The sequence below is a fragment of the Xyrauchen texanus genome, chromosome 35 (genome assembly GCF_025860055.1).
Source record: "Xyrauchen texanus isolate HMW12.3.18 chromosome 35, RBS_HiC_50CHRs, whole genome shotgun sequence".
NCBI lineage: Eukaryota > Metazoa > Chordata > Actinopteri > Cypriniformes > Catostomidae > Xyrauchen > Xyrauchen texanus.
Window position 1 is genome coordinate 33,426,839 of NC_068310.1, and position 17,040 is coordinate 33,443,878.

At 37.8% G+C, this 17,040-nt stretch overlaps 1 protein-coding gene across 2 annotated transcripts; it reads left to right on the forward strand.

The window, feature by feature from the left end:
• Positions 1–4,629: 4,629 nt before the first annotated feature.
• Positions 4,630–16,251, forward strand: LOC127628377 (zinc finger protein 217-like). Of its 2 annotated transcripts, XM_052105090.1 has the most exons (6): positions 4,630–4,824; positions 7,726–9,386; positions 10,774–10,896; positions 11,069–12,397; positions 14,286–14,397; positions 14,489–16,251. In XM_052105090.1, exons 2-5 carry the CDS (start codon positions 8,075–8,077, stop codon positions 14,384–14,386), a joined length of 2,865 nt encoding a protein of 954 aa, XP_051961050.1. In that variant the 5' UTR covers positions 4,630–4,824; positions 7,726–8,074; the 3' UTR covers positions 14,387–14,397; positions 14,489–16,251. The 2 variants fall into 2 exon arrangements, with proteins under 2 accessions (XP_051961050.1, XP_051961051.1); XM_052105091.1 differs by lacking the exon at positions 14,286–14,397.
• Positions 16,252–17,040: the final 789 nt, after the last annotated feature.

Here is a 17,040-nt window from a genome sequence, read left to right on the forward strand (position 1 = left end):
GTAAGAAATGGTACAGTTACAGTACCTAACATTTATACTTTCCCTTATAGAGTTATATAAATTATAACCTAAAATCTTGCCACCTTTTGTTTATGTTGTGCTGGCAGTCCTCTTGGACTTATACTGACACTAGCGGCTTGAATGCAGCATCATGTTACAGCAATCATTTTTTATTACCGATGCCATTCAAGAAATGAGCTGTTCGCAGTGAGTCATAATTATTTTATTCCATGAGCAAAAGTGTTCAATAACTTGGGGGTCACTGAGAAAAAGTGAGCAGTTTTCAGCTGGTCATGTGATCTCAACATGGCGGCCTCCATGATGCAGCTTAGCTCCATGTAAAATGAAACAGCTTTTATAAGCATAAAACGGGATTCTTAAACTCATGTGGGTGTGAAAGTACATTATTTTAAGCATATTTTTCATAAGTGCTACTCATTGACTATGAGGTCAAATTTGTCTGTTTTTAATTAGGGGGGAAATACATTTAAAGCTGGCCTATGTGAACCCAAATACATGTCATTTGAACTAAGATATATAGCTTATTAACATGTCCCCTGTGGTAACATATGTTGCCAGTGAAAATTTGAAACACCCATTTTCATTCTATATTATTACTATTTCCTACGTTTTAGATTGAGTTTATGTTGCTACAATTTCTATTAATCTACAAAATGTATTTCAGGCATTGACGCTTAATCCTTTAGATCAAGGTATGAAATACAAAACAATCTGTCAGTTTGTCAAAACATTTTTACTGGTAGTGCAACTGTCTTATAATGTTCAATGATGATAAGAATAGATGAGTCAACCTCTTATTTTGGATCAAGATGGCAGAGTAGCACTGACTCATGGTTTAAAATTGTAGGTCTATCTGGCTCGTCTGTCAATATTTACACTTGATAAACATGTTCCACAAGAGACACTGAAATGATGGAATACATTTTAATAAGTATCTTTCAAATTATGACATCACATCTCCTCCCTTCCAATGTCTGACTTCACTTGTGTAATCAATGCACAGATTATGTAAGGGATCACAGAGATAATATACAGTACATTCAGCTGGTTACTATCACAAAATAAGGTGATCAGGGGCAAGACTGATGAAACGTTCTTAAGAAGAAAATTCTTCGTAACTACCTTTTTCTTTTTAATATATAATTTAAGAAAAGAGTTAAGAATATTGGACTCTGGGAAGAAAAAAAAACATATTAAGAAGTTTGTTCTAAAAATGTATCTTTAAATTGATCTACCTTTTTAAGTAGCTAGCACCTTGAAATCATTATTATATTTCTATGGCCACTAAAGATCTATCTTTAGTGTCCATAAAAGCATAGTAATGATTGCGATGTGTTTGCTACTTAACAAAGGTCAATAGATAGATACATTTATCGTTACGACTTACCTGTGTTGAAGTATTGAATTTTTTTGTATTGGACAAGGCAAACTAATGTGCAGGCTAGTATAATTAGACAATGTCAAAGCCTGTAATTTTCCCATCATTTACTCATCCTCATGCCATCTCAGATGTGTATGACTTCCTTTCCTCTGCTGAACACATATTAAGATTTTTAAAAGAATATCTCTGCCCTGCGGGTCCTCACGATGCAAGTAAATGGTGGCCAGAACCATGGTGGTGGTGGTGTAGTGGTAATCAGAAGGATGCTGGTTCAAGCCCCACAGCCACCATCATTGTGTCCTTGAGCAAGGCACTTAACTCCAGGTTGCTCTGTGGGGATTGTCCCTGTAATAAGTGCACTGTAAGTCACTTTGGATAAAAGCGTCTGCCAAATGCATAAATGCAAATGCAGAACGCTGAAGCTCCAAAAAGCACATAAAGGCAGCCTAAACGTAATCCATGTGACTCCAGTGGTTAAATCCATGTTTTTCAGAAGCAGTATGACAGGTGTGTCTGTGAAACAGATAAAAATTGAAGGCCTTTTTTCCCTATAAATTTCCACTTTCACCATGTGAAAAGTGCGTTCACAAGAGGACTTAGTTCTTCTGTTTTTTTTAGCAATTTGCATTCTTTGTGCATTTTGCCACCTACTGGGCAGGCAGGGGGAAGAAAAAAAAAGCAGTGATAAAACATAGTCATAAATCATATTTACACAACAGCCCAGTAGGTGGCAATATGCACGAAGAATGCAAATTTGCAAAAAACAGTAGAAGAAAACTCTCACAAATGTGCATAGGAGGGCTGTTTGTAAGCACTTAGTAACATTCTTATGAACTTCTTATATAATTTACATTGAAAGTGAATGAAGACTGAGGCTAACATTCAACCTAACAACTCCCTTTGTGTTCCACAGAAGAATGAAAGTCATACAGGTTTGAAACAGCATGAGGGTGATTAAAGGATGATTGAATTTACATTTTTGGAAGTACTAACCCTTTAACTACTTGGTTCGGCATGCAATGACATCACTAAGTGTATAATGAACGTTTAATCAAAAGGAGCTTCTTGAGATGTTTGGACAGTTACTGCCCCAAACAGAGGCTGATGTGGACTTGTTAACTGTGTCACCATGCTGACAGCTGTGGGCAGCAACTGAGAGCCCCTCTAACATAAATGATTGCAATAGAGCATTGGTCTGTAAGCCAGCATTCAAAGCAGTGATGAATGGGAACTATACAACACAGCACTGCCTGGACACTCTTCAATGAAATTACTGTAGCTACAAAAGAATGGGAGGTTTGACATTGGATACAAAAAAATATTAGCTCCTGCCAAAGAAATCATTTTTGACAGTATATAGGTTTGTAGCAATAATCAATGAGTGATTATAATGAGCCCAAAACTAAGATAGATAGATAGACAGACAGACAGACAGACAGACAGACAGACAGAGAGACAGAGAGATGCATGACAATGCTTGAATAGTGATGTTTGTCTAAACTGATAAGGGTCTCATTTAGTTCTCTGGGTAAAAATGATAAAATAGCATGGCAATTAAATCAACAACAATGCCAAAGCAAAAGGTCTAAGAGAAATGTTCAAGGGTTGCATCTTCCTTTCCAGGAGATCTGGGTGTGGAAACGGGGGATGGGGAAGTTGAAGCCTCATTCACATGCATGCATAATATCAAACTTAAAGGGAAGACAAGTTTGACTGCTGCAGAAGAACTTCTACTGTTAAATGTGCTGAATATATATATAAGACTTGTATTATGCTCTTTTCATGCTTCCATTTCTTAAGTTCCTATTTGTGAACCAAACATGTAAAAACAAACCAATGCTATAACACATGCATTGAAACGACTAACAGATCTTTATATTTGGGACTTAAACACAGATTTTTGATACATGCACATGCACAAAGTAGAGCCATAAATCCATGCATACAGGTCTTGATTGACTAATTTCAATAACAAAGTTTTCTCAACTGAAAGAGTGCACAACTTAACAGTTCTGTGTCCTTTGCATTGGGAACTTCTCAGATCTGATGAAGTACTACTTCCAGCATTTGCTCATGTGCCCATTACAATTTCAAATATTACATATGTCTTATGTCTTAGTAAACATTTCCTTTGTACAAAGGAATAGCAGTCATAATCCTGCATGTTTTCAACACAGATATAAAAAGTGAACTATGAGAATGATTATTAAATTAAATGAGATTGATTATTCTGCAAAAATCTAATGCACTACTTAATGTCAAATTAATGTTTTTCACTAGTTTGAACCAAGATCATTGTAATACTGTGCTTTTCTTCCATATATGAAGTGTTTCTTGTGATGAATCGAAGAGATCTTTGCTTCCAAATATATAATGTTGACTTTTAACCAATCAAGTAATGTTAAGATCTATAGCTTTAACATTATGTGTTATCTTGTGTGTGTGTGTGTGTGTGTGTGTGTGTCTCCTCTACCCCTCCCCCCACCCCACATGGTGAGTGTTTGTGTGTGAGTTCAGGGAAGCAGTGCAGAGGACGTGATAGGTATCTGCTCTTTCAAATAACAGCCAAATTTCCTGCTGTTGCAGAATAGTGACGATTCAAAGTTTATCGGGGTTTGCCAAAATAGTAAAATATGAATAGAAACATTGAGGAAGTTATATCCACCTCTGTATTTTGTACAGTTAATTATTACATGCGGTCAAAATAGCATGTTACATCTTTAAATGTTGTTTTCGTCATTTGTCATGATACCCCCATGAGGTGAGGCTACATGTTCCAGCTAGTGCATGTCATAGTTTTAAAGTTCAATAAATTTGTCAAATTATTGACAAATTATTGGCATTGACATATTGAAAAAGTTAGTCCGTGGTGATCAAAATAAGAAATCTTAACGTTAAATAAAAAGTGGTGTTACCATCAAGTAAAAGTATAAATTAAATATAATTTGTAATATATATATATATATATATATATATATATATATATATATATATATATATAATTACACTTAAATGATTAACTTCCGTATCAACACACTGCTAACGAAAAGCATGAGGATCCTTGCACAACAACAACAATAGCGAAGCACAATTCTATTCTAACAATCAAGATAAACTAGATGAAGAATGGTTGAGTGGTCACGTGATCAGAGGTGCGCGCGTCGCTACTTTCCATACAACGCTACTGTGTGAGTGTTGCGTGAACGCGCCAGCCTGTCCCACGGGAGCGCGCTTCTCCCTCTCCTCTCTGAACTCAACAGCTGCATAGTGAGTGATTTGCAAACTCTGAAACAAGGCATTTCGTCCGGCAAACAATTGGCTAACTCAACTCGTCAGATTTGCAGAAAGAAAAGACATTATTAGTTCATATAGCGACCGTTTCAGAACAGAATAACAGTACCTGACGAAGTCTGAACACAATGGTAGGTATGGAGGGTGAGTTCCTTATTTTCTGTATTACTCATCGCTAGCGTGTCGTTAGCCACATTTATATTATCTACACGAGCATATGTTGATCCAACCTCACCAAAGTTAACAAACTGGGCCGTTTGCTATACTTGTTTTAGAAATCGATATTATTTTGTATGAGATCAAATGAAAGAGGGTGATAGAAGTTGGTGTCTCTGTTTTTGTAATGCAGGAACTGCTTTAAGTTCTTTTGATGTTCCTCCTTAACTCTAACGGGGAAAGAATAGAAAACAACTTGACAAAAGCCTTAGCCATCCTCAACGAAACAAAGTTGTAAAGTCGTATTTCGCAATTCTCCCAGGTATGATGCACTAATAATAGACTTTATGTTAGGCGAATAAGGTTTATGATGCACCATTGCAAAGCAAGTTATTCTAAAAGCCACAAAGAAGAATGCACCTTTATGCCTGGACGTTCGTGGGTGTTTTGTGTTACAACAACATTTTGTTATGTTTATTTTTGGATTATCTATTCTAGCATGTATCTGGTTTCCATGTTCTTTCCATCAGACTACATATTAGATAAGTTATTTATTACTTATCTAAGTTATTTATTACTGTTCATTACTATAGGCCATATAGTGATATCAGCTTTCAGTTGTCACAACAGCTTATTCGAATTAACTGTAGTCAGGGAGCATTATTGCATCACATTCCAAAAAGGGCAGAAAAAGAAACCAGGTATGTTGGAGAGGTGTGTAGAAGAATAAAGAGTTGTCTCAAGTGTTGCTGATCGAGTTAGATATGATCACGTGTCAGGAAATTACGGCCACATTAAAGACACGCTTCCACACGTGTGTTATTTTTAATTCTATACGCTGTTATTATATAATACACACCGCTTTAGTTTTAACGGTTATGTTGTTTCTCATGTTTTTGGAAGAAGAAAAAAAATTGGTCGCTCAATGACGTCAATAACCATAACCGTCATTTTAATCACCATCCATCGTTGCGTCTCTAGTGAGCCTCACACATTTGAGCTCGAACGTTTGAAAAGTTTGAATACCTCAGAATATTATATATATATATGATTAAATTACAGTTACATATTTTTAATGACACCATTTCTGTCAGAGATCATTATAGTACGTTTACGCAAAAAAAAAAAAAAAAATACAGTTACGTACTTTTAACGACATTATTTCTGTCAGAGAGAATTACTAGGCAACGGCTGAACAATCAAAGAGGACGACTCAAATGATCTTAGGATTCATATCCTGTTTTTCATGTATTTGCATGGGCCCGTCGTACCAGTTATTGTTCTAAACACTACGTGCAGCTGACACCTCGTCTTTTTAAGAACTTAAGATAAACTTTTAGTTAAGAAATTGGATGATTTTAAGGGCTAGCACGACGTTCTCGTGAACAGGTTGCATGGCAGAGCCCAAACAAAAGAGTTGGATAAACACCAGCTGGCCTCTTTTGCCCGTCAATTAACCGCGGGTTTGGCCAATGATAATGATATAAGTAGAGGTGGAGCTATTATTTTTAAATTTTGCGGTATCTTGGTAAAGCAAACGTAACTGCTTGCGTTTTTGCATTGGAGTTAAAGGTAAATAACGTGTGCAATTTAAATACAAATCACGTGGCCTGTTTCTATGTAAATAATTTTGGCAAGGAAATGGTGATTGTTTGAATCAGCATGCCAAGGCTTGTCATTAGCACATTTCAGGACAGTAATATGATGGTGTAATTTACAGTGTCAAAGAATCCATCACAGATTGATGTGTGCATTTCCTTTTTTTAACAGTGGTTATTTGGTAGAAAGCTGAAATGTTGAAGCTTCCTTTTCAGTCTGTTTCTCTTTTTCTCCACCCAACATTAGCAGAGCTTTCCTCTTTGTTGGTTTCCCCTAAAAGTGATTTGAAATAGTAGTTTGTTTATTTGCATGAGATCCTAAATTAGAATGTTGACCATAGTTATTATTCCATTATGAAAGTGACTGATACAGGGCATGATCCCTCCATTCTTTTTATGTAATGTAGTTATAGTTTATGCTTTATGACTGAATATTTTTCAGGACAGTTGGCATGATGACAAACTTTCTATTTAGGCTAGAATAAGTGTTGTACATTGATCTTTGGTTTAAAAGAAAGATGAATGTGGGCCCTCTTGTCTATTGGTGTTTTATTTTTTTTTTAGCAATAGTTGCAGAACAATGCTGTGGTTCCACCTTGGGCCTCACAAGTTCCTGCATTTTGTCAGTTTTGTCCCTCAAAAACTTTCAGAAATAATTGAAATTGACCTAAAATGAGGTTTCCCCTTATACAAAAATACAGAATGTAGTTGAGGCAAGTTAAAACCTTTTTTTTTTTTACCTTTTTTAAATTTTTTTATAAACATGACTCTTCATTGTTTTTGCCAGTATTGCATTATGCAAATCTTTAGTTGCTGGTTCACTCCCAATTGAGGTACTTTGGGATGTACCTCTGGATGGCAGCCCATATCTTTAATCTCTAGTTTAAAGATATGAATTTTACTCTTGATATGTTGCCTTTTGTTTTAAACAATGTGCCTAGATTATAATTTGCACTGCATTCTATACACTTTGTCACTTTTAATATGTTGCGTTTACTGACACATTGCAATTAAGAAAACATTTTTCTGTTCTTCAGGTTGGTGTACATTGGAAAATTAAGCTAAAAATCCAACTTGAAGCATTATGTGGTTGCTAGTTTTTTGTTTTAACTATCCACGTGACACTTGTTTCATCTCAAGTAACAGTATACCGGCATTGAGCATTTATTTTACTTGTAATTTAATCAATTGTATTTGTTAGTGTTGTTTTGAGCAGATTGCATTCCACAGAGGTGGCCACACCTGACTTTCTTTTTTTTTTTTTTTTTTTCATTTCAGGTTTTGCCTGTCAGGAAAATTAGTCATTGTGAATCACAAGAAATCAACTCATAGAGTTTTCATCCCAGCACCTGGCAGTGACTGGCAAGCTCTGTCTGCTTCTATGGTACAGAATGGATCATAGGGGCTTACTTAAACTTTATGCAAAAAAACTTATCTGAAGCTCAAGAAAACCATTTGGAGAGTTCCATGGAAGGGTTCAGAGTATTTGGGATTTTTTAATCTCTCGAATATGTCCTTCGTTAGTGACTCTTATGTTATAAGTCTCCTAAAAACATATTGTTAACTTGTCCAACAACTGAAACAAAATTAGAAAAATATATCTAAATATATTTCAAGCACTGTTAACATGCCTACCCACACATTGATCCCATATGTGGAAAGTCCTGATGGACTAGGCCATGACATCTTTAACTACAGTAGTGCAAGTATGCCTGGTACTGGTTCTAGCATGACACCTCACACCAGCTCAGTGGAAAAACGGGACTCTCTAACAGAAAGTAGCCTACCTCTAGACTGCATGTTTTGTGAGGAGACTTTCCTACATCATGAAGACCTGGGACCACACCTTCTCTCCCAGCATCCCACAACATTCCATGCACCTGCTGTGTTGCGTGTTGAAGCAGAGTTCTTGACTCCTAGTGAGAGGGCACGTTCTAAGATCTGCCAAGTTGTGGAAAAGAATGATGAGCTGGGTTGCGTTGTGTGTGGTCAGGCCATAGCAGATGCAACCGAGTTGGAACCCCATATGCGAAAGCACAAAGACTCTTTCACCTATAGCTGTAGCCTGTGTGGACGGCGTTTCAAAGAGCCTTGGTTCCTCAAGAACCACATGAGAACCCATGGTGGAAAGGCAGGGTCTAAAAACAAAAACCAGGACCTGGAGACCCCAGCCACCATCAATGACATTGTCCAAGACCAGCCCCCATCACCTGTTATCACACCTTACAAAATGTGCATGGTTTGTGGCTTTTTCTTCCTCAACAAAGAAGTATTGGCTGAGCACAGCAAAGTTCACAATCGAGAACCAGAAGTGGTTGAGAACACCCCTGTCGACTGCCAACTTGCTGAGGAGGATCCTGTATCTCAGAAGGCTTTTTTGCAGACCCTAAGGTTGCATGCTTCTGGAGACAAAGCCAAAGAGAACCATCTATCAGGACGCTGGATATCTCAGCTTGACCCTTTCAACACCTACCAGGCTTGGCAGTTGGCCACCAGGGGCAAGATAGCAGCAGGTCCAAACTTGGCCAAGGAGCTCAATGCAGACTCCAACTCTGACAACGAGGACTCTGGTTCTGACAAAGATGAACTTGGTGCCATCTGGGCTTCAAATGGTGATGATAAGCCAAGGCGAGGCCTGAGGAGTGAAATCAAGCCGACAACCGAGACCCCTTCGCCATCACCTGAGCAAAACGGGCTGCTTCGTAAAGACAAGCCAACAAGCTGTGAAGATTGCGGAAAGATCTTCAGGACTTACCATCAGCTGGTACTCCACTCTAGAATCCACAAGAAGGAGAGGGGGGGAGCAGAAAGCCCCACCACATCTGTAGAGGGGAGGGCCCAAAGTGTGGGCTCATGTAGCAATTCGTCTCTAGACCGAGCGGAGGAGTATTCTGAGGATGGATCTGAAGAGGGAGTGCCAGTCGACTCGTTTAATCCAGGTATTATCGTGTTTTTGGTACTGTATTTGTTTCATTTTTAATTGCTTCATAAAAACAAAGAAATTCCTTCATCTGTCAACAGTTGGTCCTAAAGGCCAAAGTATACTTTAGTTTTCCATGTACAGCTATGTGTCTCCTGGACAGTCCACTTCTTGGTGCGTCATCTGCACATGCACCTAGTGTTGAGTATACTAAAGAGTGTTGCATTGCAAAGCAGTTGTAAGTGCTCTCAAATGACTAGAGCAGAACGTAACGGCAGGCACAAAACAAAGTCTACCTACCTTAGCCTTAAAGGTGCACTCAGTAATTATTTTCTCATTAAAAAGTTTAGCTTTTAAAGACATGAATTTTAATTTAGCAATTTATGTAGGAAATCATGACCTCTCACATTAAAATAAAGACTAATCAATCTAATCAGTAACCTTATGAAAGCTGTTTTATTCTATATGGAGAGGGTCCACACATGGGGCTGCCATGTTGGAATCACGACCTGCCGAATATTGCTCTCTTAATCTCAGTAACCGTCCTGTTATTTTACACTTTCACTCATTGATTTAAGTAATAATGGCTGACTGTGAATAATAAATTTCTACAATGGCATCTGAAAATGAAAACTAATGATTTTAAATGATGCTGCGTCCTTTTGTTCAAAGACAAAAGAGTGCACTTTTAAGTTAGCTCACAGTACTCATTATTCGAAGAGCAAGTGAAATTATCTGGTGAAAATTCTAGCTGGTGAAATTATGTACCTTGTAATTATAATTGGAATATGTTATTGTGTCTTGCAAAGATAAAGCTAATTTACCTCTTTGCCACAGAAAAAAAGCAATTTCTGTCTTAGTTAAGTTCAACTGTACCTTCTTGCAGACATTTTTGCTTGTGCAGATAGTAGATCTTAGAGCTCCCTCTGCTGACCAGTGAAAACATTACTCTTGTGTAGTACTAGACTGTTGATAAGTTCCCATTGGGTTCTTTCATGAAACACAATTAGAAAAAAATTCTGCAAAAACCTTTCTTGGTTGTTGCATTCAATTTAATTCTGAGGTTTACGTAAGAAACTAGTGATTTTAAATATGATTTTGTTTTTGTATTCCTATAATGAGGTTCATTGGGCCTTATTTATGAAATATGGGCAGAACAAATGTTTGTGGTAAATTGTACATAAAACCATTCTTTTGTAAATTGTCACATTCAATTCAATGGGAAAACTGAAGAATTGACTGATTGATTTCTAAACTATTTACACTGATTTGTTCTGCTCCTGCTTTGCGGATAAGACTCATTGTAAGTTCAGCTTACATTTTTTTTTCTGTTGCATGTTTTAAGCAGTATATGAGCTCATATGTTATGTCTATGCTGAACTTGTCACATTTTTTTTCTCCTACAGATAAAAGTGAGGATGGTTTGAGTAAAATGAAGCTCAAAATTCTTGCACCAAGAAAATGCAGTTACTGTGGGAAGACTTTCCGCTCTAACTATTACCTCAATATTCATCTCAGGACACATACTGGTTCGTAAAATATTTCAAACTTATTTTTTCTTTTTCCCCTCTTATGTTTCAGTCTTTTGCTTGTTACATCTCCCTTTGCATGTATTCTAAGATGCAAGTAGTTTTTCTTACAAAAAAGTTTGCTTACTTTGTATTGTTTGTCTAATTATTGATGTCTCAACATTTTTCACAGGTGAAAAACCATATAAATGTGAATATTGTGACTATGCTGCAGCACAGAAAACGTCTTTGAGATACCATCTAGACAGACGTCACAAGGACAAGCCTTTCACTGAGATCCCAAACATTCCTGCCAGAAACAATATCAAGGCCATTGAATCCCCTAAGAATGTAGATGACAAACAGGCCTTTAAACCTGCCAAGCAATGGCTTATTCCTAAACCTATCCCTGCTATTGTTAAACATGAACCTGGCTTGAGCCAGCCAAACATTAACAGCACCGGTCCTTCTGTTGAATTTAAGCAAGAGTATATAAGTTCTCCTGTGATTGCTCCATATACCCCTGCAAGTGAGGTAAAAAAAAAGTGCCCCTTACCGGTAAATCTAACGATGGAGGAGAAAGAGGCTTCCGAGGCACCATTGAATTTGTCACTCAAAGCGTCGCTCTCTGTATCTGCTACCTCTGTGCCGAGGAATTTGTTACTGACCAACACATGTACCTCTTGTTCTTATGAAACCCTCTACCCTGAAGTTCTTCTGATGCATAAGAAGCTCATCCACAAGGAGAAGTTTGACGTTAAGAAGAATGGATACAGGGGACCTCTAAAGCAAAAACGATACACTGGTTGCCCCCCAGCTCTCGAGGGCAAAGATGTCACTCCTTTGCCCCAAATCAACAGGAAGCATCCTCGCCGGACCAAATCCCCACCATGCCAGCCAGATAAACCTGGGGAGAAACATCCCAAACATCCTCAAAAATCTAAGATTTCACCCGCCAAAGAGCACTGGAGAGATCAGTACCAAGAGATTCATAGAGGCAGGGAATCAGGTGTACCTACCAGCTCGCTATCCAGAATCCCAGAACGTGCTGTGGAATCGAGCAGTAAATCAAATGCACCAATGGTAATCGATCGAGAGATGTTCAAGCAGAGACCTGGCATTGATCATCAGAGGGCAAGCATGGGCAAAAACGGAATGGTTTGGCCCACAGATCCAGGCCAACTTTGCCTGTCAGACCGTTTCAGAAATCTGACGGAAATGGACATCGGTGAACCCTCTAGTAAAAGACCGAAGTCCTTCAAGCCTCCACATGCTGCATCTGGTCGGCATGGGGAGGACTTCAGCAGGCCAGTGCCTTCTGGAAGAAATATGAAAATATCACTGCAGACAAATTCCCCCGTGGCTCCTGTTAAGGTTGCTCCAGCAGCGTCTAACAGCAGCATGCAGGCCGACTGGAAAGTCATCGACTTGCTTCGCACCTACACGCCCAACAGCTTGGCCTCGCTTTACCATTCCACCAATGCAAGTTCCAGCCATGGTGTCATGGCATCACCTGTGACAGGTAAATGTGTATAGAGTTTTTATTAGTTAATACTCATCAGCTACATCAGGTTACATTTGAAGATGATTTGTCTCACTGTTGACATAAATATGAAACAGCCTTACAAAGATATAAGGTAAGCATCAAGGTGTTTCATACATCACTTACCTACTTATTTACTTAAGTATGGGATAATTGATCTTATTTACCAATTTTTTAAGTGGCCTAAATAAATGTCATAAATCTGTCAGTTTACACCTGGTATTAAGATACTTCTTGGGTGATCCAATCACAAATGATCGGCAACTCAAAAACTTATTGTAAGATTTATGTATTTCAGTGTCATTACAAAGTTCCATTAAATTGAATTGAGTAATCTTTATTATTATTATAAAAGTTAATTAGTTTTATTTAAATGTGATGAATTTTATTTTTAAATCAAAATGCGTAAATCTTAAAAATAGGTTTTAAATACTGTATGTTTTTAAATGAATCTATTACTCCTGGTCTCTCAAACGCGTCTGTTGTGACCATTTGTCTTTGGATATTGAGGGTAGGGTCTCTAAATTCATGACAAAATACATCAATCACTACTGAATATTTCAGTCACTACATCAGTGCTTTACTGTATTATAATAAAGCGCAAAACACAAAGTACAAAAAGTACAAGCGTGACATTTTACCATGGAACACAGTGAAGACAGTCGTCATCATCAAGTGGAGGAAATATGGCACAACAGAGACATTACCAAGAACTGGACGTCCCTCCAAAATTGATGGAAAGACGAGAAGAAAACTGGTCAGGGAGGCTTCCAAGAGGCCTATAGCAACATTAAAGGAACTGCAGGAATTTCTGTCGAGTACTGGCTGTGTGCTACATGTGACAACAATCTCCCGTATTCTTCATATGAATGGGCTATGGGGTAGGCTGGCAAGACGGAAGCCTTTTCTTACAAAGAAAAACATCCAAGCCCAGCTGAAGTTTGCAAAAACAAACATCAAGTCTCCCAAAAGCACGTGGGAAAATTTGTTATAGTCTGATGAAACCAAGGTTGAACTTTTTGGCTATAATTCCAAAAGTTATGTTTGGTGCAAAAACAACACCAAAGCGAAGCACGCTGGCTGTGCACAGGAGATGTCCTCGCAATCTTACAGATTTGGAGCGCTTTTGCAAAGAAGAGTGGCAAATATTGCCATGTCAAGATGTGCCATGCTAATAGACTCCTACCCAAAAAGACTGAGTGCTGTAATTAAAACCAAAAGGTGCTTCAACAAAGTATTAGTTTAAGGGCGTGCACACTTATGCAACCAGGTTATTGTGAGTTCCCCCCCCCCCCTCAAAGATTTCAATTGAATTGTTCACGTTATAGGTCACATTAAAGGTTGAAAAAGTTCTGACATGATTTATCTTTGTCTCATTCTCTTACATCACAAGAACCTGGCATTTTAACAGGGGTGTGTAGACGTTTTATATCTACTGGATGCGCTTTTTAAAAATTTCCGATTGGGCGTTTATTTCCCTTTAAAGCCGCTACCCATCCCACCAATTCTCGTTACCATTGCTTTAATCTGTAAATTCGGATTTCCGTGTGCCGCTATATCTCACGCACCGTGCGTGTGACGCTCAGTATGTGTGGATTGCACACGTACAGCCTAGTTTCTTTAGAAATGGACATTATGCATCATTGCACGTCGCCAGGGCATGCACCTGCAGTTGACTATGCTAAAAGAGTATCACAAACCGTACGTATGGATTCCCGGTCAAAAGAGTATACTTTGAAAGGCTGAGTGCTCGACGTATGCAAGACGAAATGGCATAATGGTATAATGAAGTATACCTTTAGCTAAGTTAGTCAGGACATGGCCCGGTATCATAACCCAACACTACCACGTATGCTCCTCTCTTTAGGAAGTAGGTCCATGATCTTCCCTCATTACTCCACTAGCATGAGAATCCAAACTAGCCCTCGGAGTAACAAACGCTGTGGACCTTCAGATAAGCGCTCTTAGAAATTTCCAGGGTAAAATGTCTTTAGTGAACCTTTCTCTCATTTCAAAGATATTGTGTTTTGATTGACGTCACTAATCATTTAAATCGCTTCTCCTCCACAGCTTTGAAATACATGGAGAAAACGTTGATGCCCTCACCAAAGTTGGGGACCTCAGGAGGGAGGAAAGTTTAAATGACTTGATGTCGCTCTGGGTGTTCTTCTGATACTACCGCTACAGCGTTTGGAGTGTTGGAAAGATGTACTGTGAGATCTGGGGCCTTGGACTGACTGCAGCCTTGAACAGTGTAGTTTTGATTCAATTTGCGTTCCATTATGGCAATAGATTTATCTGCAGCGCACTTAACACAAAGGCGAATGTCAGACGCACTCCTGTTTACCATGCTTAACAGTTGATTTGTTAATCTGTGTTGGGTCGGTGATTTATTTTATTTATTTTTTTTTTTGATTGCCTAAATACTAATGAAACCACAAACCCAACCAAGTGCCTCCATTTACATTTATTAAAAGCCTGAGCTCTTTATACAAGTGGACGGCACTGACCAAATAAACGGAGGAGTGATGTTTTTGATTGTTTGTATTGTTAATGTTTAACACCTCTTCTTTACAGGTCTACTTTATGCTATGCAGACCATGGAAATTTGTGTTGATTTCCTCAAGTTAGAAACTTTCTCGTTTGTACAAATTGAGCTGCTGTGTTACCGTCTCGGATTTGAGACTTGTGAAGCAATGGTGACGTACTATGTACTTTGCTGTAGGTACGTTTAACAAAATAAAAGAAATGCAGGGACTGCATGGAACCTTTTTCACTGTGACATACATTCCGGATTGACAAAGTACATAACTGTGATCTCGCCACTGCCGAGCAGTTGTGTCAAATGTGTGGTGAGCGTTTTTTTTTCTTTTTGTTGTTTTTTGGTCCATTGTTACTTTTTTTTTTTCATACACCTGAATGTTTTTATTCTTGTGTTTTTGTTTTTTTTTACTTCATAATCAAGGATGTGTATTTATTTTCAGGTAAACATGTTGCTTCATTAGATTATCATTGTGTTTATGTGTGGATATGTTGTTCAATTTTGTCTCAACCCATGGTGGCTAAAGCATGTCATGGCTTCTGTTACGGCCCATGTTCAAGATACTAACCAATTTTTAGCCACCAGAGAGGTAACTTATTTTGTCAGATTTAAGGGGTTTTCATGAGTTGAAGCAAATGCTTCATATTCTTTTGATAATGAACTTGAAACTTTTTTTTTTTTTTTTGTCTTTTGCTTCTCTTTATTACTGGAAAACAGTGAGAAAATGCCCCTTTTATTTTTTTTTTGTTCTGTTTGCAAGACTAGTTAGGCTGAGTGATGGCTGTTGCTTGTGTGTTCTGATAATGGTATTATTTCCAGCTCAAGTCGAAAACCAATGCTGCTTTATGCTGGGTCTCATCAACAGCTTATCAAATGCAAGTTTTTGTTTCTTCTCGTCCCCTCGGTATTTCGTGAAATGTTTTAAACACTGAATTGGGTTGGCGTAGGAGGTTTGGTTTACAATAAGTGACAGCCATGTGTAAATATTTGTTTGTAGTTGTGCAAAAAAAATAAATCCTTTCACTTTTTTAATTATTATTTTCTTTCGCACTTTCACTAATTCTGTTGTTCTTTTTCATTGTAGGGTTCTGTCTTTCACAGGCATGCAAAAATAATTAAGCCAAGATGCTTTGTCCCCCTGTTGTCCATGTTCGATCAAACATGCTGTTATTTTGGTCTTCAGTGGAATGTGTAATTTGACTTTCCAACCTTGTAACCACCTTGTTATTGAGCCAGGTGTATTCCAGGGCTCTATCCCTTTCTAGTGGCTGAATAAAGCAGTTGTGTAAATTGGAAAAAAATGTCAATTGTCTGATTTCATTTTCATCTGATGTCCTTCGATCCTGTGGATTGAACATGCAAGTAAAAGGTAAATCATGTATTCTTGGTGGTGGAGGAAGTTGGAGCCATGTTTTCACATACTGTACTTTTTAGGAAGCGGTGTTGTCAACTGATGAAGAGCCATTGAATTTATAGTCAGTAGTCTTTTTTTAGAAAGTTCTTACGATTGAGAAAAATGTTCTAATGTTCAGCCAGCTATACTTGGTCTCATGATGTTTAGATGCTCTTTGACATCCCATCGGGACCTTTCAAAAGGTAAAGTGCATTTGCTTGCTTGTGTAATTCTGTTTAACTGCTAATAACAAATTATCCAAAATCATTTTGAATAGTTAAATTCTTTGTACTTGGAGCACAGATTTATTTTCATTCAATTTGAAATAATTTTCACTTATTTTTGTAATGATAAACCAGTTTAACACCCAGGCCCATTGGCTAATATTTGGTCATTTTGGGGTCTTTGGCATGAGCCGATAACTTTGCCAAAATGGCTGATTAACAGAAGTGGCTATTCTGCCTAGTGTCTTTATTATTGTGACCTGTATACTGGTAGCACTGTCAATTGATAGAACACATTTGATTTATTCAAATCACCTTTTAGTGACTTGAATAACCATAGTGTAAAAAGTGTTTTAAATGATTAATAAAGTACATCCTATTTGCTATATTATAAAGCTTAGATACACTTGTCTGAAATGTGTTTTTATAATAGTCAGTGGATTATTTTAGTGAGTGTAAAAAA

What these genes read in the sequence shown, in the direction of transcription:
- LOC127628377 (XM_052105090.1), top strand. Translation starts at nt 8,075, where the DNA reads ATGCCTACCCACACATTGATCCCATATGTGGAAAGTCCTGATGGACTA. An exon ending in AGTCGACTCGTTTAATCCAG is followed by an intron (nt 9,387 to 10,773) that starts GTATTATCGTGT and finishes TTTCTCCTACAG; the next exon opens with ATAAAAGTGAGGATGGTTTG. An exon ending in CATGGCATCACCTGTGACAG is followed by an intron (nt 12,398 to 14,285) that starts GTAAATGTGTAT and finishes TCCTCTCTTTAG; the next exon opens with GAAGTAGGTCCATGATCTTC.